General features: G+C 44.6%; 3 protein-coding genes across 4 annotated transcripts in view; 2 read left to right on the forward strand and 1 right to left on the reverse strand.

Moving 5' to 3' along the window:
- The window catches only part of tes (testis derived transcript (3 LIM domains)), a 19934-nt gene extending 16653 nt beyond the window's left edge, over window positions 1-3281 (reverse strand). Inside the window, exon 1 of the mRNA XM_080475294.1 lies at window positions 3169-3281. Within this exon, the coding sequence (XP_080331420.1) occupies window positions 3169-3195 (27 nt within the window). The 5' untranslated portion in view covers window positions 3196-3281. The remainder of the gene's footprint in view (window positions 1-3168) is intronic.
- cpa5 (carboxypeptidase A5) lies at window positions 3143-16481 on the forward strand. 2 transcript variants are annotated; one of them, XM_080475296.1, is made up of 12 exons: window positions 3143-3292; window positions 8197-8392; window positions 9085-9166; window positions 9251-9385; window positions 9877-9978; window positions 13119-13220; window positions 13439-13540; window positions 13625-13735; window positions 14538-14628; window positions 15150-15349; window positions 15431-15515; window positions 16173-16481. In XM_080475296.1, exons 2-12 carry the CDS (start codon window positions 8328-8330, stop codon window positions 16358-16360), a joined length of 1263 nt encoding a protein of 420 aa, XP_080331422.1. In that variant the 5' UTR covers window positions 3143-3292; window positions 8197-8327; the 3' UTR covers window positions 16361-16481. The 2 variants fall into 2 exon arrangements, with proteins under 2 accessions (XP_080331422.1, XP_080331421.1); XM_080475295.1 differs by lacking the exon at window positions 3143-3292 and adding an exon at window positions 6665-6788.
- Window positions 16482-16946: 465 nt separating this feature from the next.
- LOC308117122 (switch-associated protein 70-like) overlaps window positions 16947-25905 on the forward strand; it is a 36220-nt gene continuing 27261 nt past the window's right edge. The window contains exons 1-2 of the mRNA XM_080475808.1: window positions 16947-17283; window positions 18377-18517. Of these exons, the coding sequence (XP_080331934.1) occupies window positions 17188-17283; window positions 18377-18517 (237 nt within the window). The 5' untranslated portion in view covers window positions 16947-17187. The remainder of the gene's footprint in view (window positions 17284-18376; window positions 18518-25905) is intronic.

Consider the following 25905-nt stretch of genomic DNA (forward strand, 5'->3'; position numbering starts at 1 on the left):
CAAATATAATAAGTAACGATGATGCTGTTAGTGACAAAAGTTATGTGATGCTGCAGATATTTAAAGTCTGGGCCGATTTAGGGCTGCACCCCCAGATCATCACCGATCCTCCGCCAAAGTCAAGCTTTGCCCACCACCCGGTCGTCTACTGGGCAGACGGAGACCTGGAGAGGCCGACAAGCCACAGTGTCGAGCCCCTAGTGTGAGATTTGGCGGAGGATGGGTGGGATGATCTGGGGGGGGGGGGGGGGTTCAGCCAGGCTGGAATTGGGCAGATTGGTCTTTGCGAAGGACGCATGAATCAAGACACATACAAAGTTATGTTGGAAGAAAACTTGCTTCCTTCTGCTCTGACAATGTTCCCAGACTCTGAGGATTGGTTCTTCCAGCAGGACGATGCTCCACGCCGTACAGAGAGGTCATTCAAGGTGCGGATGAAGGACCGGCAGATCAAGACCCTGTCATGGCCAGCCCAACCTCCAGACCTGAACCCCATTGAAAACCTCTGGAAGATGGACGGTCACAAGCTGCAGGAGTTCTGCTCCAGCAGTGGAATAAAGTCACCCAAGAACAATGACAGACTGGTGGAGAGCACGCCGAGACGCATGACAGCTGGGATTCAAAATCAGGCTGATTCCACAAAATATTGATTCCTGAACTCTTCCTAAGTTAAAACATTAGTATTGTGTTGTTTTTAAATGACTATGATCTGGTTTTCTTCTCAATATTTGACGATGATTATTTAACCTTGCACCTTTTTTGTTATTTTGACCGTTTGTCATTTTCTGCAAATAAATGCTCTAAATGACAAGATTTCTATTTGGAATTTGGGAGAAATGTTGTCAGTAGTTTATAGAATGAAACAAAAATGTCCATTTTACTCAAACACATACCTGTAAGTAATAAAATCAGAGAAACTGATCATTTTGCAGTGGTCTCTTAAATTTTTCCAGAGCTGTGTATAAACACACACACACACACACACACACACACACACACACACACACACACACACACACACACACACACACACACACACACACACACACACACACACACACACACACACACACACACACACACACACACACACACACACACACACACACACACACACACACACACACATATATATTGCATACATCTTTCAATTGGTTCAGTTATGTGCTTTTAAATAAGTATGTTGCTTCCATAATATAATATTTGGTGTTTGGTTTGTTCAATATTGTCACAATGTAGTATTTTGTAGTCCACGATGTATTTAAATGCACCACTTAAGGTCTATTTTTTTTTTTTTTTAAATGTTCAGGTGTTTGTGTTTGTGTGTGTGTGTGTGTGTGTGTGTGTGTGTGTGTGTGTGTGTGTGTGTGTGTGTGGGGGGGGGGGGGCCACAACCTTTTTTTATGCCTCCATTAATTTATTTTTATTTTATATTTACTTGATGTTATGATCATATAAAAAGTACAAGTATATATTTAACCAGCACTGGTTGCTGCCCAAACGCTTGGAGTAGTAAGGTAAAGCCGCGGTTCCACTGCACTTTCTGTGCCGGGGCGTCGTGAGGCGGGGCAGGTTTTCACGTAGTCCCACTGAAAAAGTTGTGGATGGTACGGAAAGAAACCACGACCGCCACCTCTCTGTTGAGGTACCGAGCACTGAGGAACGGGTCTGTGAGGAGGAGCGGCAACGCAGCCGTCTGCTGATTGGTCGTGACGATCGTCACCCTCGACTTGCCCACAATATTGAAATGTTTCATCACCGTAAACCCTCCTGTTGTTGTTTACATAGACCGCTTTGTGCTCACTGGCTGTTTTGTTAACTGGATTTATTGAAGCGTCAGCGCGACACAACATTGCGTCTTTTAACGAGGTGCAGACGCTCCTCTCAGTAACAGGAGGAGGTTCAGCAGGAGCTGGACGCTGCTGTTCACACTGAGAAAGTTTAACCTGAGTCACAGAGAACGACTCGGCTGGCCGCCGGCCACTTCCTTGTTCTTCACTTGACGCGTCCCTGTGGCGTTCACAACCCCGTCTCCATTTTAACCGTCCTTTCTGCGGTGGGACCGCGAGACAGAGTTGGGTCTCGGTGCGCTTTGCTGTGCCGTACCTTCCCGCCATTTTCATTCCTTGGTATATTCTATTCGGTAAAAGTTGTCAAAACTGCTCTTTGATGAAGGAAGCAGATTTCTGTCTTCTCTGATGAGCCGTTTCTGAATTTTAACTTCACGACTGACGGATACAACTAAAGTTTCCAGAGAATAAATCTCTGTATCGAGCCTGAAGAAGCTTCTGGAGTCTAACCAATGAAAGAAAGTCATGCATTCTAATGCTTTTCACCATAATGTGGGATAATCCATTGACACCGTTAAGTCGGCGTTGCACATGTAATCTAATCTGAACCTGTATAAGTAATCTAATGTGAAACATTTAAAACACATGAATCTCTGAATTTAATGTAGATTCATTTTTAAAAGTGAAATTAGAACGATGTAAAGTGTCAGAGGACTTTTATAGAAGTCACGCTGCAGTTTATAAAAAGAAACATTAACTTGTTCACAAGGGATTGCTGAAACCTCGTCATAATAAACCTAGTTTTAGTAAACCCAGTCTAAATAAATCCAGCCATCGTCATAAGGATTTACAGACTTCAACACAAACTTTGTAAAAAAAAAATAAAGTTTTCAGTCCTTTCAGCTGCGCCGAATTAATCCTTTCTTATTTCTTTAAGGAATACGCCTTTCCTCCCTTTTCTTATTTCTTGAACTGTTACGTGTTCCGCCGTTCCAGTCGTGTGGATCCGCCCGGTTAAGATTGAACTGTGAGTAATTCAAACGGAGCTTTTCTTCTGGTTTTCTCAGAGTAACGTCTTCTGAGGAAGTAAACTCAGTCGGTTACATTTTCTGAGCTTTTTGTCATTTAAATCTACTTTTCAGAGCAGCCGAGGTTCTGTCGGGGTTTTGTAAACTGTTTAATTCACTTCCATCGAATTAAAGAGCTCCATTGTCGGAGTGAAGCTCCTCTGAGATGAAGCGTCCCACAGGAGACGCCGAGCCTTTCCCTCCTCCACCTGCCCGGGCCGGGCGTACCGTTCCGGGACACCTCCGGGGCGCGGCCCGGACGGTCCGGGGCGGGCAGCCGGGAGAGGGCAGCGGGCCGGCGGACGCCTTACCTTCTTCACCTCCTTCTCTATCTCCATCTTGGTGTCTGCTGGGGCTTCTGTTTCCACACACGAACACGGATAAACCCCGCTCCTCTCACTGGCTCCGCTCCGGCTGTCTGGACGGGCCGTCAAGGTGAGACAATTCAACAACCTTCCGCTTCCACTGTCCACAATAAAAGCCCCAGAGGTCGTCAAAGTGTGTGGCGGCTGGGCGCTGGGAGCCTTATTCTTTAACTGAGAGATCATTGTCACAATAATAACTTTAAAATAATAGTTGGTGTCAGAGGTTTCTATTAACTTCCAGATGAAGAGTTGAACTAACTTTCTTTCTTTCTTTCTTTCTTTCTTTCTTTCTTTCTTCATGATAATCACAGAAGACGTGAACACATTGACATTGATACTGCTTGTTTAGATATTTTTATTTAAATGTGTTGAAACAAACATCTTTGAACTCCATTAGTAAAAACAGATTGGTGGATTTATTCATATGTAATGAAAGAACTCCGACACCGTGGTAACTGACAAACTGCATGTTTTTTCTCTTTGTTTAAACGTGTCGATGTTTATTGTGAAATGAGTTTAAACCCCTTTTTCCTGCCAGTTTCGCTGTGATTCCCTGAGCTTGACGTGGCTTCTCACCCCGGGGGTCCCCCTTCACTTTTTTATTGAGTGTCGGGACGAGGGGCTAAACACACTGATTGATATGCGTCTCAACCAATGGGAGTGCAGAACACGCCCCACACGGCCAATGGGAGTCCAGCAGTGAGGAGGAAGGGCGGGTCTTCATCATAAACAAAGGAGCTGTCCGACACGTTCAACATGCACATTCTTGAGATTCATGTTTTTCACACAGAAATTCTCCTGTTTTTTTTTTTAGATCGGCGGGGTGATCGGCTGGATTTGCCGATCCCCGATCACTCACAAATCACTAATATCGGCCCCGATCCGATATCTACCGATCGGATCGGGACATCCCTAGTTTTTACATTTTTCTCAGAACCAAGCTGAGAGAGACTGTGACCTATTGTCCAAGCACAGGAAATCAGCGGATCAAACGGTGGTGGCTGATGCTGCGCAGTCAGTCTGTCCAGTTCTGGATCGACCGATTTGATAATCTGAAAGAAGATGGACGTTTCTCCGATAATCTCCTTTAATCTTTTCTTCAAACTTGATTTGCCAGAAAACCCAAAGGTGGAGTCTCTGCTTCGTTGGATGGGACAGTGAACAACGGCGCATTGCGCCGCTGCCCCCGTCCGTCCGTCTGTCTGTGACCTTTGAACTCGCCCACCAGTTGATTTAGACGTTTATCCGGCTGTTGCAGTTTTAATTAAATTCAACAAAAATACACACGGTGCAAACAGATTGACTGGAGAGGGGATGGGATTAATCAGCGTACCTCCTGCTCCTTTTCAAACACATTAGCCTTCTATTGAAATGTGTGTTTTTTTTTTCTTTTGTGTTCGAAATAAAAAAAAAAATGAAAAAAGAAAGACCCTACTGTGGCAGTTTACTGTTAAAGAATAAAAATAATGACAAAAAGAGACCCTACTGTGGTAGTTTATTGTTAAAAAACAAACTGTACATAGATGTTGTTCATCCTGCTCTTGCAATATACTGTTTAATTGATCCAAAATAAATAAATGCAATGTTATTTGAAATAGCATGGAATACATTTCATATCCCAGGAGTTGGTTGAATATGTCTTTTTTTTGATTCCTTTCCTAATTCATGAACAAACTTTGTCTTAATCTTGTGTCGCGAAAAGGAAAAAAAAGATTTAGAGAAATAATAGAAGTCCAACCTTTTTTATTTAACTTTATTGAGAGAACAAATTCTCCCATTAAGAATGAATATGTTGTTGATTCTCAGCATCTAATTATCCAGTATTATTAATTAATAAATGGCAAGTTTATCCAATTGATAATCCTAACTGCATTTAATTCATTTTCAATGGTTTAGCGCATTCAAATAACTCATTGTGTTAATTAGTAAATCACGACTTTACTTAATTAATTCTAACTCCTTCTTGATTACTTCTGATTGTTATTCAATAAATAACCAAATTTGTTGAATTAACAATCCATTCTACATTACTTGCAGACCACCCTCGGTGATTCACTCCACTGAAGTAGTTTAACCTCCCTTCAGTTATTAATTTACAAATCTCAGACATTTTTCATTGATAACTTCAACCATGGATTACTTTCCGTAATTTAGCCGTCACTGGTAATCAAGTACTGTTGATCGTTGATTGGTCAATAGCCGTTTGTGACTCCGAGCAGTTTGAGTTATTCCCAGGTTGCTTCGGCGGGTCGCCTCCTGCGGCTCCACGGACGCTTCGGTAGTTCACACCAGTGACCCGCGGTTGTCAACCAAGGAGTGACCAGTCACTCCTATTGACCAGTCGTGTCACCTGTGGACCGCTGTAGCGATCCGACACCTGTAGGGGGGCCTCTCGTCAGGTAACCCTTTATAACTCACAGCTGTCGGTCGACAACTGACTATTGACTTTAATCAACCCTTGTCGCCCTGCATAACTTACACTTGGTACATTGCCTAAGTAATCTATTACTCCGGTAATCCATTACTTTGGTGATCTACCGCTAGTGATCAGTAATTATCAACGAGTAAATAACAATTTACCCCGTTTGTTGATTCGTTTATATGTAAATTACCTCTAATGGTTCAGAACCTTCCGGTAGCCTATCACTAAGGTCATTTGCATATTCTGACCAAACGCTGACCCCGACACTGAATTTGATATTGTTGTGTGTTTTACTGTTGTGCTTGTGAAACTCTGGGACACAGATCCCTTGTTTGCAAGCAGTCTGTTTACACGGATCACCGCACGCACGCCTCTAGTGACCGCGTGGGGAATTCCACCCATTCCCACTCCGAGTCACTGTGCCGTCGTGCGCCCTCTGGTGGTCGCGTGGGTCACAGTCTCTCATTGTGCCGCCATCTAGTGGACACTTCAAGTCATTGCACTCTCCCTGTGCGTGCCACGTGGGTAATTGCGTGGGGCCGCTGACGTCTGCCTCCCTCTGGTGGACGTTTAAGGTCATTACACTCATTCGAACCCACGAGGGTTCAGGCTCGGCTACATTTGTAAGCTCAGGTCTGGACTTCCTGTGTTTGACTAAAACACTGATGAGAAGAGCACAGGCACATTAAGTCAGCTGACCAACAGCACTGTTTAAAAAAAAAAAAAAAAACGTTTGTAAATACTAGAGATGAAATCACGTTGGTAAAACTGACCTCAATGTGATCTTCAGAGGTTCTGTCAAATGTTTCCAATAAATAAAGCTTTTTAATTTCAACCGTCTTAATCTTCCTGACTGCGAGTTAAAGAAGTCAGCACTTCAGAATGAGGACGCTGTGATGCAGGACTCTGTAATTCACTGAAAGGAGCAGGAAACACGGCCAAGTGCCTCAGCCTGGTGGAGTCTGCGAATCCTGCAGCTGTTTTCCACCACATGCTTCACTGCAGCTTCTTATCGGCTGGGAGAAGATTACAGACAGGCCATGTTCTTCGGACAGAGATTGCACGCGTGAGTCCCGAGTATTTCTAAACTGCGCTGTTACATGGTGGGACCTGGTTTAATGTCGGGTCACTAGATTTGAAGCAGGTCAGTATAAAATCGTGTGGACAGTAAAACAACGGGTTGGCGCTGACTTTTAGACTTTCCCACTCAAATGTGATCCTTTGTAGGGGAGAAGGAGGTGAAACCACGTCAGACTTGATTGAAAACAGGTTTTCTCCAGAGGACGTGTCAGCAGATGTGACGGTTTTCACTCTGAGTTCACAGCAGGGTGATTAAATAATGGTCAAACTTATTTCACTTTTATAAGAGTTATAAAGAGTTGGTCAGTGTTGTGCCTGAACGAGTTCAGTGAGCGCTCGTTCATGAACTCGTTCATATTTTGGGTGAACGTGAACTGAACGTTCTGTATTTCTGCCTGATGACTGTCACTGCGAGCGGCGCTCATTCGGGCGTCTGTGAACGGCGCTCTCACAGTTCTACGTTGTTTAAGAGGGAGCCAGATTTCCATAGAGCCTTCCAGTCAATAACCCGGCTAAAGCTCTGCGTTAACGGGCCGTAACATGTCGGGGGGGAAACAGCCAATCTGTCGTCGCACCGCCGCAAACGTCATCAAGATGTGAAGCAACGAGGCAAAAACAAATGGAAGACAGCAGCACCACCTCAGACTCTGCCTCCACCATTAATACTTCATCTTCGTGTGGTTACCGTACTTTCCGGATGACAAGCCGCTACTTTTTTTTAAACATGCTTTGAAACCCTGCAGAGGACTTGGCTTTTTAAGGGTTAATGAGCTAAAGGCTGCTGATACGTCGGTGATGCGTTCAGGTGCATCACGTAACTCCGACATTTCTTTTTCTTTTCTTACTTTTTAAATTTGGTGGCTGCAGCTTACATTCAATAGTCCTGAAATCAGGGTACTTAAAGTGTAGCAGCTGCTACTAGTGTGGACTGAATGGGTGGTAACACCGGGGAAATGCCCGTATTCTGAGGGGAATAGCTCGAAGCAACATATTGGGAAATAAAAGAAGTATGAACTAGTTCATCTTTGGAACTGTGAATTTAGAACTATGAACTGAATTTGTTCATTTCATAATCTGTGAACTGAACTTTGAACTGGTTCCTGTAGAAACGGAACTTTCCCAACACTGAAGTTGGTTCTGGTGAGGTGCAGGGTTTGGTGATAACATGAGGGTTTGTTTGTTTGTTTGTTTGTTTATGGTGTTGCATTGAGTGATGCTGTTGTATAAAGGTGTAACTGTTGATTTTTGGGTACATGAATGTATTGACATGGATGTTAAATTAGGAATGTATCCTGTGTCACTGCTTCCTCTGTTAAATCTTTATATGAAGGAGTTACTGACTAGTTCTGAATTAAAAGATGCAGGTTGAGTTTGACAACCCAACCCTGCAGACTCCATTCACTGAACCTCCATTTCAAATTCATCAAACGTGACAAAAAACATGATGTAACTTGTGGCTGTGGCTCCTTCAGACGGCGTGGGAAGGAGAGCAGCCGACATCACGCCTCCCTCACATCAGACAAAGATTGTGGCTAGTGGACACGTGGAACTCTGGGCTATAAAGAGGAGCCCCGGCCCTGCCAGGCTCACACTAGTGGTCACCATGAAGGGCCTGCTCGCATTTGCCGCGCTGTTGGTGGCCGTCCTGGCCAAGGAAACGTTTGAGGGGTAAGTGGGCCACGGGGGGAGGGGGGCATTATCATAGCAATATGCTGGGCTCACTGCCCCGCCAGTGGATCCTGTCCTGCAGTCTTTGATCCGATATAACCTGAAGTATGGTGAGATTAAATAAAACCACCGGTTCGTCCACAATGAATTTAATCCACGTCGTCCGAGACTGATGGATTACAGGTGTGTTACTCCAACAGTCACCAAGACGTTTTTAATTGAATAAAGTGGGAAAGCTTCTAAGTCCAGTCTTGTAAAACCTCTTTACACCTCAAGGTGGTGCTGTAACGGCGTCAAACCGACCAAACGTAGACGTGCCTCTTTAACAAAGGGACGTTTGGTGAATCTTGGTTTTGGTTATTTGAAGACATTTTTTAGAAAGTTCAGTTTTAAAGATTAGCTTCACCTTTCACAGCCTGGCTTCTTCCTCTGTTCATCAAACTCACTCCAGTTTCTTACTACACCCAACTTAATCATTTCAGGCTGAAGCTATAAACTAGCATTAGCCTCAGAGTCATGCTATCAGGGTCAGTTTGTGAAAAACACCCAGAATGCAGCAGCTACGGAAGCGTTTAGCATATTCCACCTCAGTGTGCACCAGGTTTCACTAGGATAGAGATTGTAGTCATTTTTGAATGAGTTCAGCTGAGTGGGCGGAAACAAGGTGAAATATGGTGGTTTTATTTTTGCAGACATCAGGTGCTTCGTGTCGTTGCGAAGGATGCAGACCAGCTGTCTCTGATCAAGGACCTGGAGCAGTTCGAGGAGTTTGAGGTCATTGATCGGACGCAGATGTGACTCTATTGTCCCGCTGGTGTTCTTATTGTTGTGCTCCATGATGGATGTGTGATCTTTCAGGTGGACTTCTGGAGAGATGTGAGCAACGTGGACACTCCTGTTGACATCAGAGTTCCCTCCCACAGCCTGCAGTCTGTGAAGCTCTACCTGGAGAAAAAGGACATTGAATACTCCGTCATGATCGAAGACCTGCAGGTACAGTCTGAACATCAAGTGTTTACTCTTTACTCCATCACTGGTTGATTGGGTGACTTTCACAAAAGTTGCTCCACTGCAGCAGTGTTGCATTGTGGGTTCCCAGCACATCAGGTTAGGTCTTTTACACCAAAATGAGTCCGATCCAGTCCCTGTGCTGGTGAACGCGAGCTGATCGCCAACTCGTGCTTGTTGAAGTGTTTTGGTTTGTCGTAGAAGATGGTAACTTGTGGATGTAACTTCCCCAGTAGTATCACAAAACCTGACGACTTCCTTTTTCATTTTCTTAAAGATAAATCAATTTACTGAGTCTTTGTTCATTGATTAAAAATAGAAATGAGGGTTCATATGAGATTTCATCTCCACAGTCCTGGATCAGTCACTATTTCTTAGAGATTGTAGAGGCGACTGTGGAATGACTGTTGATCTGTGACTGTTGATCTGTGTCTGACTGTCTGTGACTGTCTGTCTGCGATGCCCCTGCTGTGCAGGTCATGCTGAATGAGGAGCAGAAGGAGATGGATGCTGCTCCTCGTCAAGAGTTCTTCAGTACCGACAGCTTCGACTTCTCCACGTACCACCCCCTCCCTGAGGTGAGGGCTCACCCACAAAGCCTTGTTTCCACTGTACAGTATGCCAGTATGGTACGGTGCGGGTTTTTGTGTATTTCCACGAGGGCCGGGCAAATATTTATTCAATTTGTAGCTGAAATCGCGATTTTCATTGTGCAAATTTGAGTTTTTTCCTCCCAGTTTTTTTTTTGCTGTTGCACTTTTACTTAAACTTGAGTTAAAGCTTGAATCTGTTTTTTATTCTTTTTTAATTGACACAAATCCATCACTACCACAAGTCTCCACCTTCACAACAGTCCTAGACTGGGTCCGGTACTCGCCAGCTCGTCTTCCGATGGGAGGGGGGGGGTTGCTGCTAAAGACAGTTTAATTAGCAGCAGCTCCATTTCACTGGACAGTTTAATGCAGCGAGTCTCCAGGCGTCATTTGGACGGTCAATCTTTGAAAAAGACGGCCAAAAAAATCCCCCACACCTTCTGCTTATGTGTACAGTAGAACCTCGGACTAGGGACCCGGTAAGAGCAGACCAATAGTCGAGCACGAAGAGGTTTTAACTGTTAACACACCTTAATGAGCAGACAGCCTCCAGCAGGGGGCGCTGCTGGGGAGTTTACTTCAGTCAAACATAAAGCCCGTGGACCAAAACCGCCACAAAAAGCTCCAACCAGCCCCGAAACCAAGCAAGTGGTTCTATAGGATTTTTAGGATTTCCTTAACATTTCACGGTATTTTGCAGAAGAATGTTTCATTAAAATTTACTTTATGTTGAGGTTGTAGTAATGTTTAGTACTAATTGTGTGTTTCCTCCCGTAAACTGTGGCCACGACAAAGAAACACTTTCAAGTGTAAATTTAAACATTATTATCGCATTATTTTACCAGTCCAGCATCTCAAGATGAAACTGGACTGTATGTGGCTTCTGAAGTTACATTGTTTTTAGTATTTATCTTGTATACCTCTTTGAATATATTAAGTTCATGTATATATATCGTATACATCTTTATATTGGTTCAGTTTTATGTGCTTTTAAATAAGTATGTTTCTTCCATAACATATTATTTGGTCCTACATAACTAGTCCTACAATTCATCACGTCACATTATAGTTTTTAGTAGAACACAATGCATTAGAATGCACCACCATTTAAGGTCGCTGTGACTCGGTTGGTAGAGCGCTCATCTCCCAACTTGCAGGTTCGATTCCCATCTCTGCCTGTCCAAGTGTGTTTGAGCAAGACACAAAACTCCAAAATGCTTCCAATGGATGAACTCGGTGCCTGAATGTGTGTGTGTGAATGGGTGAGTAACGATGCACAGCGCTTTGAGCAGCGGAAAATAAGTGGAATCCATTCACTGCACCCAAATGTTTCCATTATTCTCAACCCCCTCCGCTGAGGTAGCGCGCACATCGGTACGGTTCCGTAAAGACGAGCGACAAGGCTGCTGGTTGGTCGGTGACGATGGTCACTCTCGACAAGTCCGCCATATTTTAAATAGCTGACCAGTCGTATAAAAGCCTCCTGTCGTTGTTCACATGCGACACTTGGCGTTCACTGGTTGCTTTAACTGGGTTTATTGACATGAGCACGACACAGCACCCCGATGTTCCGACGAGGTGCAGATGTTCCTTCATACCAGGAGAGGAGGAGATTCACTGGGACTTGTTTTCCAAGCTGTGTCACAGAGAATGCTTTGCTCGGACGCCTGAGCGGCGCCGCGACTAAAGTGTTCCGTACTTTAACCGCGTTGACCGTCACAGAATGATGTCACATACCTGCGTCTGTCCTACATCCTGCCTCCATTTTAACCGTACTCTCTGCGGTTGAACTGTGCAACAGATTTGGGTCTGGGTACGCTCTGCCGTACCATACTGTCCAATGGAATCAAGGCTTTACTCTGCCCAAAAATATGATTTCCTTATCATGAACAAATGTTTGACTGTGACTCCTGCAATGCGACCGTGGTCATGTGTGCATCTTCACTCATGTCACTATGCTCCTGGTGCCAAACAGTGAGTTCTAGGAATGATTCTATTGGATCAGGGGTGTCAGTCGGGGGCCAGACCTGTAAGGTAGTGTCATAACGTCTTTTCAATGTAAACTCTAAAGTTTTTCTTTGTTATCGTACAGCATTTGTGTGCTGCGTCTATAAATGTCTATATTTTCACAAAACCAAACAATTACTACAGAGAATAACTACAATCTCAGCATAAAACAAATTATAATGAAACCTTCTAGTACAAAACACAGTCCAAAAAAACTTCTATCGCTGTTGCATTATGGGTATTTTTTACAAACTCACTCTGACAGCATGACAGCATGGCTTTGAGGCTAATGCTAGTTTGATAGCTTTCATGGCAGCTTCACCAATGTCTCAGCTCGGGTCTCAGTGTTGTGCTGCATCGACGACAGTTACGAAATTTGATAAAAAAAAAAAAATATATATATATATTTTGAAAAAGATTTTTACCCGTCTTGTGGCTCGGTTTCTTGTATAAGATATTTTGGATTACGGTTGTTGAGATGCAGAGGCAAATACGAAGTAAAACTCAGGCTTCTCATTTGACACGTCTTTATTTTTATAGACTTCTCAAATGTCATTAGCTCATTCTAGTGTCCATAACCGCAAGTTGTATATTGAGGGTAAATAACACGTGTCGACGAAGAAGCCAGGTTCACTAAAACTTATTTAAATAAAAATCAGTCTTGCATAATTTCTCAAAATAGTCACTCTAGATGAAACATGTAAAAAGAAGAGAAGATGTAAGCTAAACAATCTCAGCAGTGTTGCACCCTGGGTGAATTAGGTGAATTGTATAAAAATAGGACTGCAAAATAATATATATCTCTTTTACTGAACACTATTTGTTTTTTTACTGTGAGTTTAGGGTTTTAGGAGGAAATGATGTGAAACTTGGTGAAGGAATCCACACACATGAAATACATACATTTAGAAAGAGATGATATTAACATTTACGCAGGTGTAAATACAGCTGAGTACATTCTGTGGATGTATTATTTCTCAGTATCGTCACGGTGCCTGACCTCTGGCCCGAGGATCCGACGAGGCTTTCATTGTCAAAATGACACATTAGCACAAGTACAAGGGCTCCTTAGGCTGACTGTGTGACTCTAACAAGAATCCTCTTGGTCTTTGGTTCAGATCTGCAGCTTCCAGCACATGCTGGTGTCTGAGAACCCGAAGCTGGTCAGCAGGATTGTGATCGGTCGTAGTTACGAGGGACGTCCCCTCAACGTGCTCAAGGTAAGAGGAACAACTCAGTGGTACAAGAAAATACGAACGGAAACCAGAGTGTCTCAACGGTTGAAACTTTGGTTTGACAGACCAAAGTCATGTTTCTTTGTTTCTACGTCCACGACGTCCACGACGGCTGAGAACAGTTTTTTCACATGATGCGTCACAGACGTGAACGTCTTGTTTGGTTAATGTCCTCTGACTTCTGTTTCCTTCGTCCGTCCCAGTTCAGCACCGGTGGAACCAACCGTCCCGCCATCTGGATCGACACCGGCATCCACTCCAGAGAGTGGGTCACTCAGGCCAGCGGCACCTGGTTCGCCAAGAAGGTGATCTGAGAGTCCCGTTCTCATTCTGTCACCACAGGAGCAGAGGTCTGCAGGTCTCAATGTACTTGTCCTCTGCGTCATTAGATCGTGACTGACTATGGCCGTGACCCCGCTCTCACCGCCATTCTCGACAAGATGGACATCTTCCTGGAGATTGTGACCAACCCTGATGGATACTACTACACCCACAACAGCGTGAGTGTCTGCTTGTCACGTCTGTCGGCCAAAGACTCCTTGAGGCTTCTGCCCTATGTGTCACAGGCTCCGGGTCTGTCGCAGGATCTGTGATGAACTAATGCCCCATTTACACGACAACGAATTCGAGTGTATCCGCAAAACTTTCTTCACTTTTGGGGGGTCCGTTTACACTGCACTGTATCCGCAAAGTTTTTAATCCGGCTCCCGAGGTGGAAAGATTCTTTCACGGCGCAAATCCCTCCTGCGGAGACTGATGGAGGCTACAGAGCCTGTTACTGCTCATCTCTCCCCCTCCCTCCTGCTCATCCAGTTGTAAACAAACATGGCGGCCGCGTAGTGGTACGACCCGTAGTGGTACGACCCGTAGTGGTACGACCCGTGGTGGTACGACCCGTGGTGGTACGACCCATAGTGGTACGACTCATAGTGGTACGACCCATAGTGGTACGACCCATAGTGGTACGACCCGCGGTCCATATTCTAGTTTTATCGTCCAGATCAGTAGTTTAATAGTTGAGACTCTCCCCTGATATCATCTGATTCCTCATCAGTCCATAGGGATGTCAGGTTCTCTCCATTTTCTTCATGTTTGTAGTGTTTTGTTCTCTGCACACGTCTGTGCAGTTTCATTACAAAATCAAGCAACAGCGCCCTCCAGTGGCCCGGCATACTAACTACATCGTTGTCTCTGTGTCCGCTGCTGCAGTGGAAACGCACCCCTTATATTTTAGCGGATTTTGTGTTGTCACGTGAAACGTTGTCGTGTAAACAGGGCCTAAATGGAATGTGATGTTTGCAGAACCGTATGTGGCGCAAGACCAGGAAGCCCAACCCTGGATCCAGCTGTGTCGGTGTGGATCCCAACAGGAACTGGAATATTGGTTTTGGAGGTGAGGTCTTTCTTTGACGTTAAACTCTGCAACCCCGATCCCATGAAAGTTGGGATACTGTAATATCTATTTGGAAAATCATTGCAATGCAACTATGGACAAATTCTTCAATATTAAAGTGACATTTTGTGGTGAACGTGATCTGGCCTCTTGAACTCCAGACTTGATGTTGGATTTTAAATGCTTGCTGGTTTCGGTCCCATGTCTCCAGGTTCTGTCTGAGCATGTGTCAAATGTTTTCAGTTAATGACAGTTCACATCATAAAGTGTTTGCTGAGCATTGCTTCTGTGTCACTTTCTTCATAATTGAATATTTTTGAATGTTTTCTGAAACCTCATTTACATGACAGCATCATTCAGTGAAAACACCAAAACTTGTAAAGTGTTCTGGGGTCCGTTTACGCAACAATGGTGCTCAGAGTCACTGAACAGAACTTCCTGAAACCCGCTCCCAAGGTGAAGTTTTTCAAAAATCATCTGTTCAAAAGTCTTATTTCCTTGTCCTTCTGTGTGACATTTAGGTCCTGGTGCCAGCCGCAATCCCTGCTCTGAGACCTACTACGGACCCAGCGCTCACTCCGAGTCCGAGGTCAAGTCCATCGTGGACTTTGTGAAGTCTCACGGCAACCTGAAGGCCTTCATCTCCATCCACTCCTACTCTCAGATGCTCCTGTACCCCTACGGCTACACCAGGACTCCTGCCAAGGACCAGGCTGATCTGGCACGTTGACAAAAAGCTTCTGGTTCTGTGGAGGTTCTGTGTCCTCTCAGCTCCGTCTCATGGTGATCTCTGTCTCTGCAGCATTCTCTGGCTAAGAAGGCCATCACTGACCTGGCCTCCTTGTACGGCACTCGCTACAGATACGGCAGCATCATCGACGTCATCTGTGAGTCCCCGCAGTTTTGACAGGAGTCCTCACGTGTCAGTCCCTCCTCAGCAAAGATAAAACCAACGCTGATGATCTGCTTTGGTCCCATTTTCAAAACTTAAAGCAGAACGCTGATGAGGCGACGGGCCCGTGCCGCTCACTCTGACCCCAATGAGGACGACATAGTCAAACAATGAACCACAAACCAATTATACAGGCTCATCCTGAAAATGCTCCGTGCTTTTTAATCATGTCAAATACTGATTTTTCACCGAATGAAGTGTACAAACAGCCTTCCAAACATTTGAGGGTTGTAGTGTTGATTGATTCATATTTTAGTGGATATTATTGGAACATTTTACATTTTAAGCTGTTTAAACTCTTGACATGAACTTATAAGAGACTTAATTAACTGCTTTCTTTCAATTTATAGAGACAGTGCATGTAAATGATGTTTGATTTTGAATATTACAAAAACAAAACATGTCTTCCTGTAACTAGTTGAATTTAGTCATTCTTTATTTAATAATGTCAAATTTATAAAGGTAATTAATTAATGGACTAAAGGTCGACTGAACCTCCATTTTTAACATGCGGTGTTGCTTTAAATGCTGCCACTCGATTTGTTTTTCCAGTCTGACGATCGTCCTGTTTTCTACTCACATTTTACTTCAGACCAGGCCAGCGGCAGCACCGTCGACTGGACCTACAGCCAGGGCATCAAGTACTCCTACACCTTCGAGCTGAGGGACACCGGACGCTATGGCTTCATCCTGCCGGCCAGTCAGATCATCCCCACCGCCCAGGAGACCTGGCTGGCCCTCATGGCCATCATGAACCACACCTCCAACAACCCATACTAAAGTGTGTGTGTGCCCGTCCGCCACGCTTCACCACCGAGATCATCCTCATCATCCTCACGTTCAGTCACTCCTCACACATGCCCACCCTCCCACTCAGCCTAATAAACCAGCTCATAAAACCAACGACGTCTCTGTGGCTTCATTCCCGTGTGTCTCACATCAGACTTTGTGCTGCTCCAAAGGTGATCGCATTAATGATTAAGACCTCATAAACGTGTTCTCATCATGAGAGGAGAACCTTCACTGAGCTCGTTCTGTGCTCATCCATGAGAACAAGGCCGCTGGCTCCAGAGGAAAGCAGCTTTGTCACTAATTCACCCAAACTACACTTTGCTGGAGGGCGTCAAGCACAACAGGGTCCTGGGTGCAAAACCAGCCCACTGCAGAGTCCTCTGAGCCTGTGTGAACAGCTGAGGGCGCTGCTGCTCTTCTCATGTGTGTGTGTGTGTGTGTGTGTGTGTGTGTGTGTGTGTGTGTGTGTGTGTGTGTGTGTGTGTGTGTGTGTGTGTGTGTGTGTGTGTGTGTGTGTGTGTGTGTGTGTTGGGGGGTGTCACGTGACCATGGGTTTTTTTTCCCCCCTGGAGTCCTGCAGAGAGAGTTTGACACAGTAAGAGGAATAGAGCTCACAGGAGGGTGGAGGAGGTGATTCCAGGAACAATTTCAGTTTATCCCAGGACTGTATTCTGGGACTTTATTCCACTTCAGTCCGGGAGTTTCTTTCCCCCCCCCCCCCCGTTTATTAAGAAGGGACTTTATTCCGAGAGTTTATTCCAGTGTAATCTCGGACTTGACTCCAGATTCTCCCGGACGGGAGTTTTCCCAGCAGGATGTCCCTGAGAGACGAGCTCCTCAAGTCCATCTGGCACGCGTTCACCGCTCTGGACGTGGACAAGAGCGGAAAAGTCTCCAAATCCCAGTTGAAGGTTCGTTTAAAAGCTTCTCCTTGTTTTCTTTGGTCCTGGTCTTCCTGTCTGTCCTTGGTTCTAACGTTCACCCTTAAAAAGACACATGAAAGAAAGGAAGGTTGGGCTGCTCAATACAAAGCACCTGCTACACACACACACACACACACACACACACACACACACACACACACACACACACACACACACACACACACACACACACACACACACACACACACACACACACACACACACACACACACACACACCAGAACAATTAAACACCAAGTAACACGAGTATTACTACTATTAAAAAGCAAAAAAAGTAGTAAACATTTAAGACAAGTTAGGATTATAATAATAATAATAATGGCTCTGTAAAATAAAATAACACAAACTACATTTCATGTCGCATCTATCTTCATTTAGAAAGTTACACATGGTTTGTGACTCTAATCTCTGCAGTGGTTGTGGACTGGTTGCTGGAAGCTGCAGTGGCTAAGAAATGTCAAATCAACCCATCAGTCTAATTATTAACATATTTCTTTACTGATCAGAAGAGTCCTGCTTCTTTATTCCAACAATACATCAAACCCTGAAGACGACGCGGTGTTATCTCGTTCAAGTTGGGCTCACAAAGTTGATATATTAATAACACGGTTATTTAGACATACAAAGCACAGGTGTTTTATTAGTTTCCAGGTCACATCGTGACTGTAATCTTCAACGTTATCATGTTTAGTAAATATTGTCCAGCAACACATTGTTTGCTTGTTTTCAAGCAAAATATATTATGAAAATTACAACTAAGCTTGATGCTTTATGCTTGAAGTTGTAGAACTCACTGTCTGAAATAACTGAAAACAAACCGCGATCTTAACAGCTATTCTAGTTGTGTCTCTGCTCATAGCTCACAGCCCCGTGAGCACAACAGCACATTGGATTTAAAGGGACTCAACAACAAAACGTTTGTGTGTGTGTGTGTGTGACGTCAAAGAATGTGGAGGAGTGAAAATCCATCTTTTCCTTGTTGTAAAATGTCTCGGTGATCCGCAACAGAGAGCACGTTAACAATGATACTGATTAATCATTGTTTTGCACATGATTTCAGGTGCTGTCCCACAACTTGTGTACAGTGATGAAGATCCCACATGACCCCGTGGCCCTGGAGGAGCACTTCAAAGACGATGACGAGGGTCCCGTCTCCAACCAGGGCTACATGCCGTACCTGAACAAGTTCATTCTGGACAAGGTCAGGCAGCAACACTTACCACGTCACCCGCTGTGGAGCACAACAATGTGGACATTACAGTTGGTGGTCGGCTTAATGGCTCAACGTGGGAACCAGAAATGTTTCATGAAAAGCAGGCAGCAACCACCTGAAGCTACACCTTAACCTGCACCAACCACATGAAGCTACACTTTAACCTGCACCAACCACATGAAGCTACACCTTAACCTGCACCAACCACATGAAGCTACACCTTAACCTGCAGCAACCACCTGAAGCTACACCTTAACCTGCACCAACCACATGAAGCTACACTTTAACCTGCACCAACCACCTGAAGCTACACCTTAACCTGCACCAACCACCTGAAGCTACACCTTAACCTGCACCAACCACATGAAGCTACACCTTAACCTGCACCAACCACATGAAGCTACACCTTAACCTGCACCAACCACTTTAACCTGCACCAACCAGATGAAGACAACACCTTAACCTGCACCAACCACCTGAAGCTACACCTTAACCTGCACCAACCACCTGAAGCTACACCTTAACCTGCACCAACCACATGAAGCTACACCTTAACCTGCACCAACCACTTTAACCTGCACCAACCAGATGAAGACAACACCTTAACCTGCACCAACCACATGAAGCTACACCTTAACTTGCACCAGCCACATGAAGCTTTAAAATTAAAATGTACGCTTTTAATCTACAGAGAAAATATTCAGGAACATCCACAGCTTAAACAAATGTGTTGTTGCTCTTCCTCTTGTGCTTTAATTAGACATGTTCGGGTGTCCCGTTAATAAAGCTGTGACTAACAGTGGCTTCCTCTGTTGGAGCAGAAACACTATTTCTAGTGAGTTAAGTCTTCGTCACCAGTCTGGACATTTCCAGGATGGAAAATCAAACATTGTTAGAAGAAGATTGGAAAGAAAAATGTGGAGTGTCGTGTCGTTGCAGTGTTGTGGAAACTCTGCCCAGCTCACCTGGAGGCTTATTTATCATCAGTGCGTTTGTAGAGACGTGTGCGTGATGAGTTCGTCAGGACGGGGGGGGGTTGTCTCATTGGGTTTTGTTTTTATTGTCTGTAAAGCACCTTGTGCTACAGATTGTATGAAAAGTACGTGCTGTATATTTCTACATGTGGGTCTATATTTGAACGCATTTCCAAGCAGATAAATTGTATATATTTAGACTTAAAGTAACTTATGCATCTATAATTGGTTATAGTCTAACAACTTTTTTATATTCATTCTGTATTACATATCATTAATTATTAAAAAATATATGTAATTTATTGATTCCTTTTTATCAGATCATTTGTCTTAATTCAATACTTGGAACACGTTTAAATTAATTGAATATTAAATCAGTAGAAGCTAAAGAAAAAGATATATAATTTATGGAGAAGGGGTGGGATTTATTAGGTTGAACTAATCCCCACTCCTTTTCAGACATGCTACCTGATCATATTGTTCTGCTGTAATTATTCACTGTTAAGAGTGTCATGGCAGGCGCTCAACACAGAAATCCTGTTTCTTTTGATTAGAAAGGCTGGATTAGGTCCGGGGCGCGGCGGCTGGGGCCGTCTCTGCCTTGCCGGGTTGGGGGGGGGGGGCAGCTCCCGGGGGTGTGGCGGGACTCGCCGCCGGGGTTGGGGGGGCTCTCGGCCCGCTCGGCCCGGGGGCCCTGCTCCGGCCTTTTCTCGGCTTGGCGGCTTGGGTCGGGACCTGGGGCCCTGTGCCCTTTATCCTTCTCTTGTGGGCTCCTCTTGCCTGGGGGGGATTCCTCTCTGCATTCTCCGTTGGGTGCTTTTTGGGCGGGGGCGTGGCTCTCTGGGGTGGTTCGCTGGGGTCTCCCCGGGCCTTGGGGGCTGCCGTCTGCTGGGGTGGCGGTGTCCGGACCCGATGGCCTCGGACCCCGGGGTGTCGCTACAGGTCCCCCCACAACAGTTCCGGCCACACCCAGTGAACAAGCCACACACACACACACACACACACACACACACACACACACACACACACACACACACACACACACACACACACACACACACACACACACACACACACACACTTCCACTCCTCACGAAAGGTGCTTCTGAAGTTGCTTGCTCTCTGTCATCATTTGCTCAAACTTTAATAATCATGTTCCTCTTTTGTTGTCGCCTCTTTGTTAATTCATGTTCCTGCTTCACGTTACTGTCTAGATAGAGCTGCTCAGGCTGGTTAATCTAAGAAATCATCTTACTGTCTAGATAGAGCTGCTCTGGCTGGTTTAATCTAAGAAATCATCTTACTGTCTAGATAGAGCTGCTCAGGCTGGTTTAATCCAAAAACAGTTGGAAAGTATTTGGATCAGTGTGATAACTGCAAATAATATATGTAGTACAACAAGGATATTGTATGTTATCCCCTAATGCTGGATTAGTGATTTCATCTGGTTGGAAACAGACATTTTGTATGTGTGTGAAAGATTATAAAAGAAAGCTGTGACCGTTATTGAAATGTATGTGAATGCCATCACTTATCTCGCCCTGTCAGAAGATTTGGCGAACCATGCCCTCCGCAGGGAACAGGTGTTCTGATCTGTTTGTTGAAAGCACCCGGTGGCTTCTCAGTGGCGTCGGCACCGTGTGATTTTCCTTGGCCGTGGTTTCTCTCGGGTTCTTTGCCTTTTAAAAATCTTTGCCACATATGAAGTGACTGGTGGTCCAGGTGTAGAATTCTCACTTGTCACTTGGAAGTCGGGGTTCGATTCTCAGCCAAGACACAAACCACATACGCATGTTTTGTAAACCTAGAAGTTCCACAATTTCATTCGTAGAACCGAGTTTAGAACCTTGCCTACTGACTGGGGATAAAGCATCACCTTTGTTTCTCACTCAGTCCTGAAGTCTTCTCATGCTCACTATTAAATGTTTGTGAACATTGGAGAGGCTGCTAATGGACTTGATGACATCACTTTTAGAGTCGAGGTTGGTCGGGTGGTGTTTGTGTCGGAGCGGATATCGGGACTGCTGCTCTTCAGCTGAAGTTTTAACACTGATCAGGCAAAAGCTTTCTTTTTTTTGTTCCTCTGAATACTGACTTTTTTTCTCAATGCACTGAAAAATGACTGCAGACATCAGATATATTGTCAAAAGTGCAATTTTATTGCTGTGATTATCCTCACAGTGAAAATGCTTATAAATAATCCCCAGATAAAAAGGAAATGAGGCGTTGTCATTCAACAAATTTAAGTTTTAACTGGATTTTAGCAAAAGTGCAACAGCAACTGCGGAATCCCGCGAGGAATGTTAGAACAGAACGCCAAAAATGCCGAACAACTGGGGAGAAAAAAACAACAACTTGAATTTACAAAATAAATATCTTTTTTAGCCACAAAGTCGATTAATCAATTGAATCGATTTTTTTGTCCGTCCCTACTTTCACGTTTCTGTTCCCTCGCCTGTTGCTGAAGGTTTTCATTCCAGACGTGGGGGAGCTGGGCAGAAGGTTCAGTTCTACGTTGTTTTGAGTGTCGTTCTGTTGTGTGTGTGAATGGAACAGAGGGAGCACATCAAGGTTTTGTTGCGTGTCGGTGAACGCTTACATGGTGGAGACCCGGGACGGATGGACCGAGGCTCCATACATTTTGTCAGCTGTAGAAATGAGGTTTTACAGATGTTTGATCCATGAACATCTCCTGAGGATCAGGTGAAACACCAAGACTACTAACTGAGGTGGATGGATCGCTGTTGGTACAAGATGGCTGTGGAGATCAACATTTAGCAAACAAACAAGGTTTGCGAGCAGAAAAACACGTGTGTGAATGTGCTGAACAACAGGTGATTTCCAAGTGTCTGCCGGTATGGCAAAGTTATTCAGAGGCAAATACCTTGACTGTTGTTTCATCTGTTTGAAACGTCTGCATGACGTGGTGAATCAGCCACAAAGGAACTGGAAACAAAAGATGTCATGTGACGACACGATGTGTAATTATAGTGTTTCATTCAGCTCCGGTCAACCCTCCGCCGTCATGTCCTCACCAGAGTGCAGCCACCATTTCACTCTGAATGGCTGAAGACCTTCAGACTTTCTGAGGCGTCTAAAAAGTCTTTTTATTAAAGAATGTTTTCATTAGTTTTTACTCTTTAAAGCATTAATGCAGCTTCCTGCATCGACCCAAACTATGGAATGCGACTGGTAAAGTACACACAATCAAATTTGAATAGAAGACAAGATATTTTAGAGGAAAAGAATCTGTTGCTCTGCTCATCTGATCTGGATCTGAAGCAGAGTTGTGCTGGATCTGGAGCTGGATCTAGACCTGGAGATGGATCCAGATCTGGAGCTGGATCTAGACCCGGATCCAGATCCGGATCTAGATCTGGATCTGGATCTAGATCTTCACTCTCAGGGAATGTTGATTGTGTGTTTATGTACAGGGAAAGAAACCTGACATCACAGGGAGACTTGAAACACACACACACACACACACACACACACACACACACACACACACACACACACACACACACACACACACACACACACACACACACACACACACACACACACACACACACACACACACACACACACACACACACACACACACACACACACACACACAGTTGACTGGGCAGTAAAGAGCAAGGGCGGGTCACTGCTGAGGAAACTCCACCCTGTTCCACCAGAAACAATACAGTTCAGGAGAGAAAACTTCAGTGATATCCTGTGTTGTTTTCATTATTCGGTATTTATATCTCCACTAATAAACACAAACAGAATAAAGACAGAATATTCAGGCCTCAATGTTTCTAAATCTAAACGTGTCTGATATCAAACATCCAACCGGTACTCGATCCAACAAGATTTGTGTTTCCTCCCTGCTGCTTTATCTGAAGCTTTGAGGTATTCACAGATGTGAAACAGATACAACCTCTGTAAGGATAAAACGGACAGAAATGTCTAAGGCCACATCCACACGAGCCAAAACGATCTTTTTACTCCCCGGCGTTCTCAAAAAACGTTCCGTCCACACGTCACTATGTACTCTGCTCAACACGAGGCTTCAGGGCATGAGGTACATGTGCCAGGCCTTTAGGGGCGCTGTGACTCACCAAACACACCAAAAACGCAGAAGGAGAGACGGAGCACTTAGAAATTTAGAAGTAGACTCCTGCTCATAAACCTCTTTATAACTCTGAGTTCTATAGGTCTATGGCCACGGGACGGTGGACCGGCGTCTTCGTGTGGACGTCCCCTAAAAGGACAAAACCTGTAAAACAGCCAAAATGTCCAAAAAACGATCAAATGCTTTGAAAAGCCAAAACACTACAATATCATCAAATGTTTTCTGGCCTATAGTATATCTACAACTTTATGAGCTGTGTTTTCTACATCGTCAAGGTTGAACATATTTTATGTTAAGTGCTTCCAGCACCAGCGGCAACCAAGCAGCCTCACAGACTGATGATGCCCCCACCATGTTTTACAGTAGGTGGGCTGGCCCTGTCTCTCTGACCCTCATTCGTTGGCCTGTAAACATGCTGATGCTGAAGGAGTTCTCCTGTGGTTCAGTGTGTCTGTAGAGCATGTCTTCAGACAGTGCAGCTGCTCTTACTCGTCTCCTTAGTAGTGCACGTTGTTCCAGCTCAGCCTCGACGAGGCCTCGGGGCGACAGGCGATCAGTAAATCAGTCGCAGGATAACTGGAATGAACTGGATCATTTTGCCAGCCTCCGAGGAAAGCAGAAACTCATGCAGCGTGTTTTTTTTAATAATCATCTCTTACCGCCAAACAAGCTGGATGACGAGAGCGTTCACTCAGCAACGGCCTCAGCACCGGGGCGCATTTGTTTCATAGCGGAATGAAGGAGTGAAGCATCTTGTCGGGAATCTCTGGGTGCTTCAGAATAGTCCCTCCTTTCCTCTCCACTTTACCTTAACCTTGTGGATGACATCACGGGGTTAAGGAAAGGTGTGAGGAGACTTTCTAAAGGAGTTAGGAAAAGACGAACCCGTTGTTGTGACAATCCGGCTGCACTTTCACGAGGTGACGTAATAATAATCCGCCGGAGGCTCAGGTTAGTGACGTCTGCTGTGGTGAAAAAAACACAAATTTCTGAAAATGGACAACAAAAGCGCATTTCTCACACTTTCCCCTGAGCCTCTAAACACTGATATAATCTCAATTATCACAAAGTTTGAATGGAAATCAAAGGAAAAGAGGCTCCAGGCTACAAGGAACTAAAGTAAAACAGCTGCCAGGTGAATAAAGAACCAATTAAACTGAGAACAGGCTCCATAAAAATCACTTTACTGTTTTTGTTTTACTACATCCAACATTCCTATTTGGGATCTGGGATTTAGATTATTTAAAGTTGTTCAAGGCAGATTATTGCTTTGGTAACTTAACATGATCTGTGTCGAGTCATCCTGAGTTTCCCTGAACGTTCAGATAAGCAGTTCCCTTTAAGTGTTGTCACTGCAAGGAATTGTGGGGCAGCATGAGCTGGTCTGCTTTGGTAAAGGAAGCATCAGTGGTTCCTAGGCTAAAGGAGGTTCTAAAGGAAGCATCAGTGGTTCCTAGGCTAAAGGAGGTTCTAAAGGAAGCATCAGTGGTTCCTAGGCTAAAGGATGTTCTAAAGGAAGCATCAGTGGTTCCTAGGCTAAAGGAGGTTCTAAAGGAAGCATCAGTGGTTCCTAGGCTAAAGGAGGTTCTAAAGGAAGCATCAGTGGTTCCTAGGCTAAAGGAGGTTCTAAAGGAAGCATTGAGCCTCATTTCCTTAGCTTAGTGAGAATTCAAACGTTCCTTATCATGGCCGCCACTTGAACACTTGTGAGGGTTTAAGGAAAAGTGGCTAGGAAAGGAGAAAGGAGGGAACCTTCGGAGGCAGCCTCGGTCTCTGTGCAGGGAGGCGGAGCCGCTAGAGCATAAGCACACAGAGTACAGGCTCATGTGGAGCAACACAAGGTCGAAATTAGGAGAAAAAAGATGATTGCAAACATGATGCGCTATTTTATTTATTGTTTTGGGTGCGCGTGGTTTTATATTTGAGTGGAGTTCTGTTCTGAACAGAGACGGGGTCTCTTTTATTGTCTCGACCGTCCTTCACACTTTAACCTCTGAGTCCACCGAGGTTCTGAAACTGAAGCAGCTGGACCTTTGCTTATCGATCTGCCGCTCTTTGGAGTATATCTTTAAAAAAGATAATTGGTGTATATTTGTTTGCCTGTCAGCAAGATTCTGTCAAACCTATATAAATATTCACCACATATAGACATGAGGCCCTGGAAGAGTCCATTAAATTTTGGTGGGAAACAGTCGGGGTCAGCCTTTGGTGGACGTCAGAAATCTCTGATTGCTCTTGTTTTTATTGCTGCTATCAAACTTATATTTGAAATGTTT

The sequence above is a fragment of the Lipophrys pholis genome (assembly GCF_963383615.2).
Source record: "Lipophrys pholis genome assembly, chromosome: 11".
NCBI classification, from domain to species: domain Eukaryota; kingdom Metazoa; phylum Chordata; class Actinopteri; order Blenniiformes; family Blenniidae; genus Lipophrys; species Lipophrys pholis.

Excerpts from the sequence above, each read along its gene's own strand:
- cpa5 (XM_080475296.1), top strand. The coding sequence starts at position 8,328 with ATGAAGGGCCTGCTCGCATTTGCCGCGCTGTTGGTGGCCGTCCTGGCC. Across the intron at positions 13,736-14,537 it reads ACTACTACACCCACAACAGC|AACCGTATGTGGCGCAAGAC; the intron begins GTGAGTGTCTGC and ends TGATGTTTGCAG. Across the intron at positions 15,516-16,172 it reads CAGCATCATCGACGTCATCT|ACCAGGCCAGCGGCAGCACC; the intron begins GTGAGTCCCCGC and ends ATTTTACTTCAG.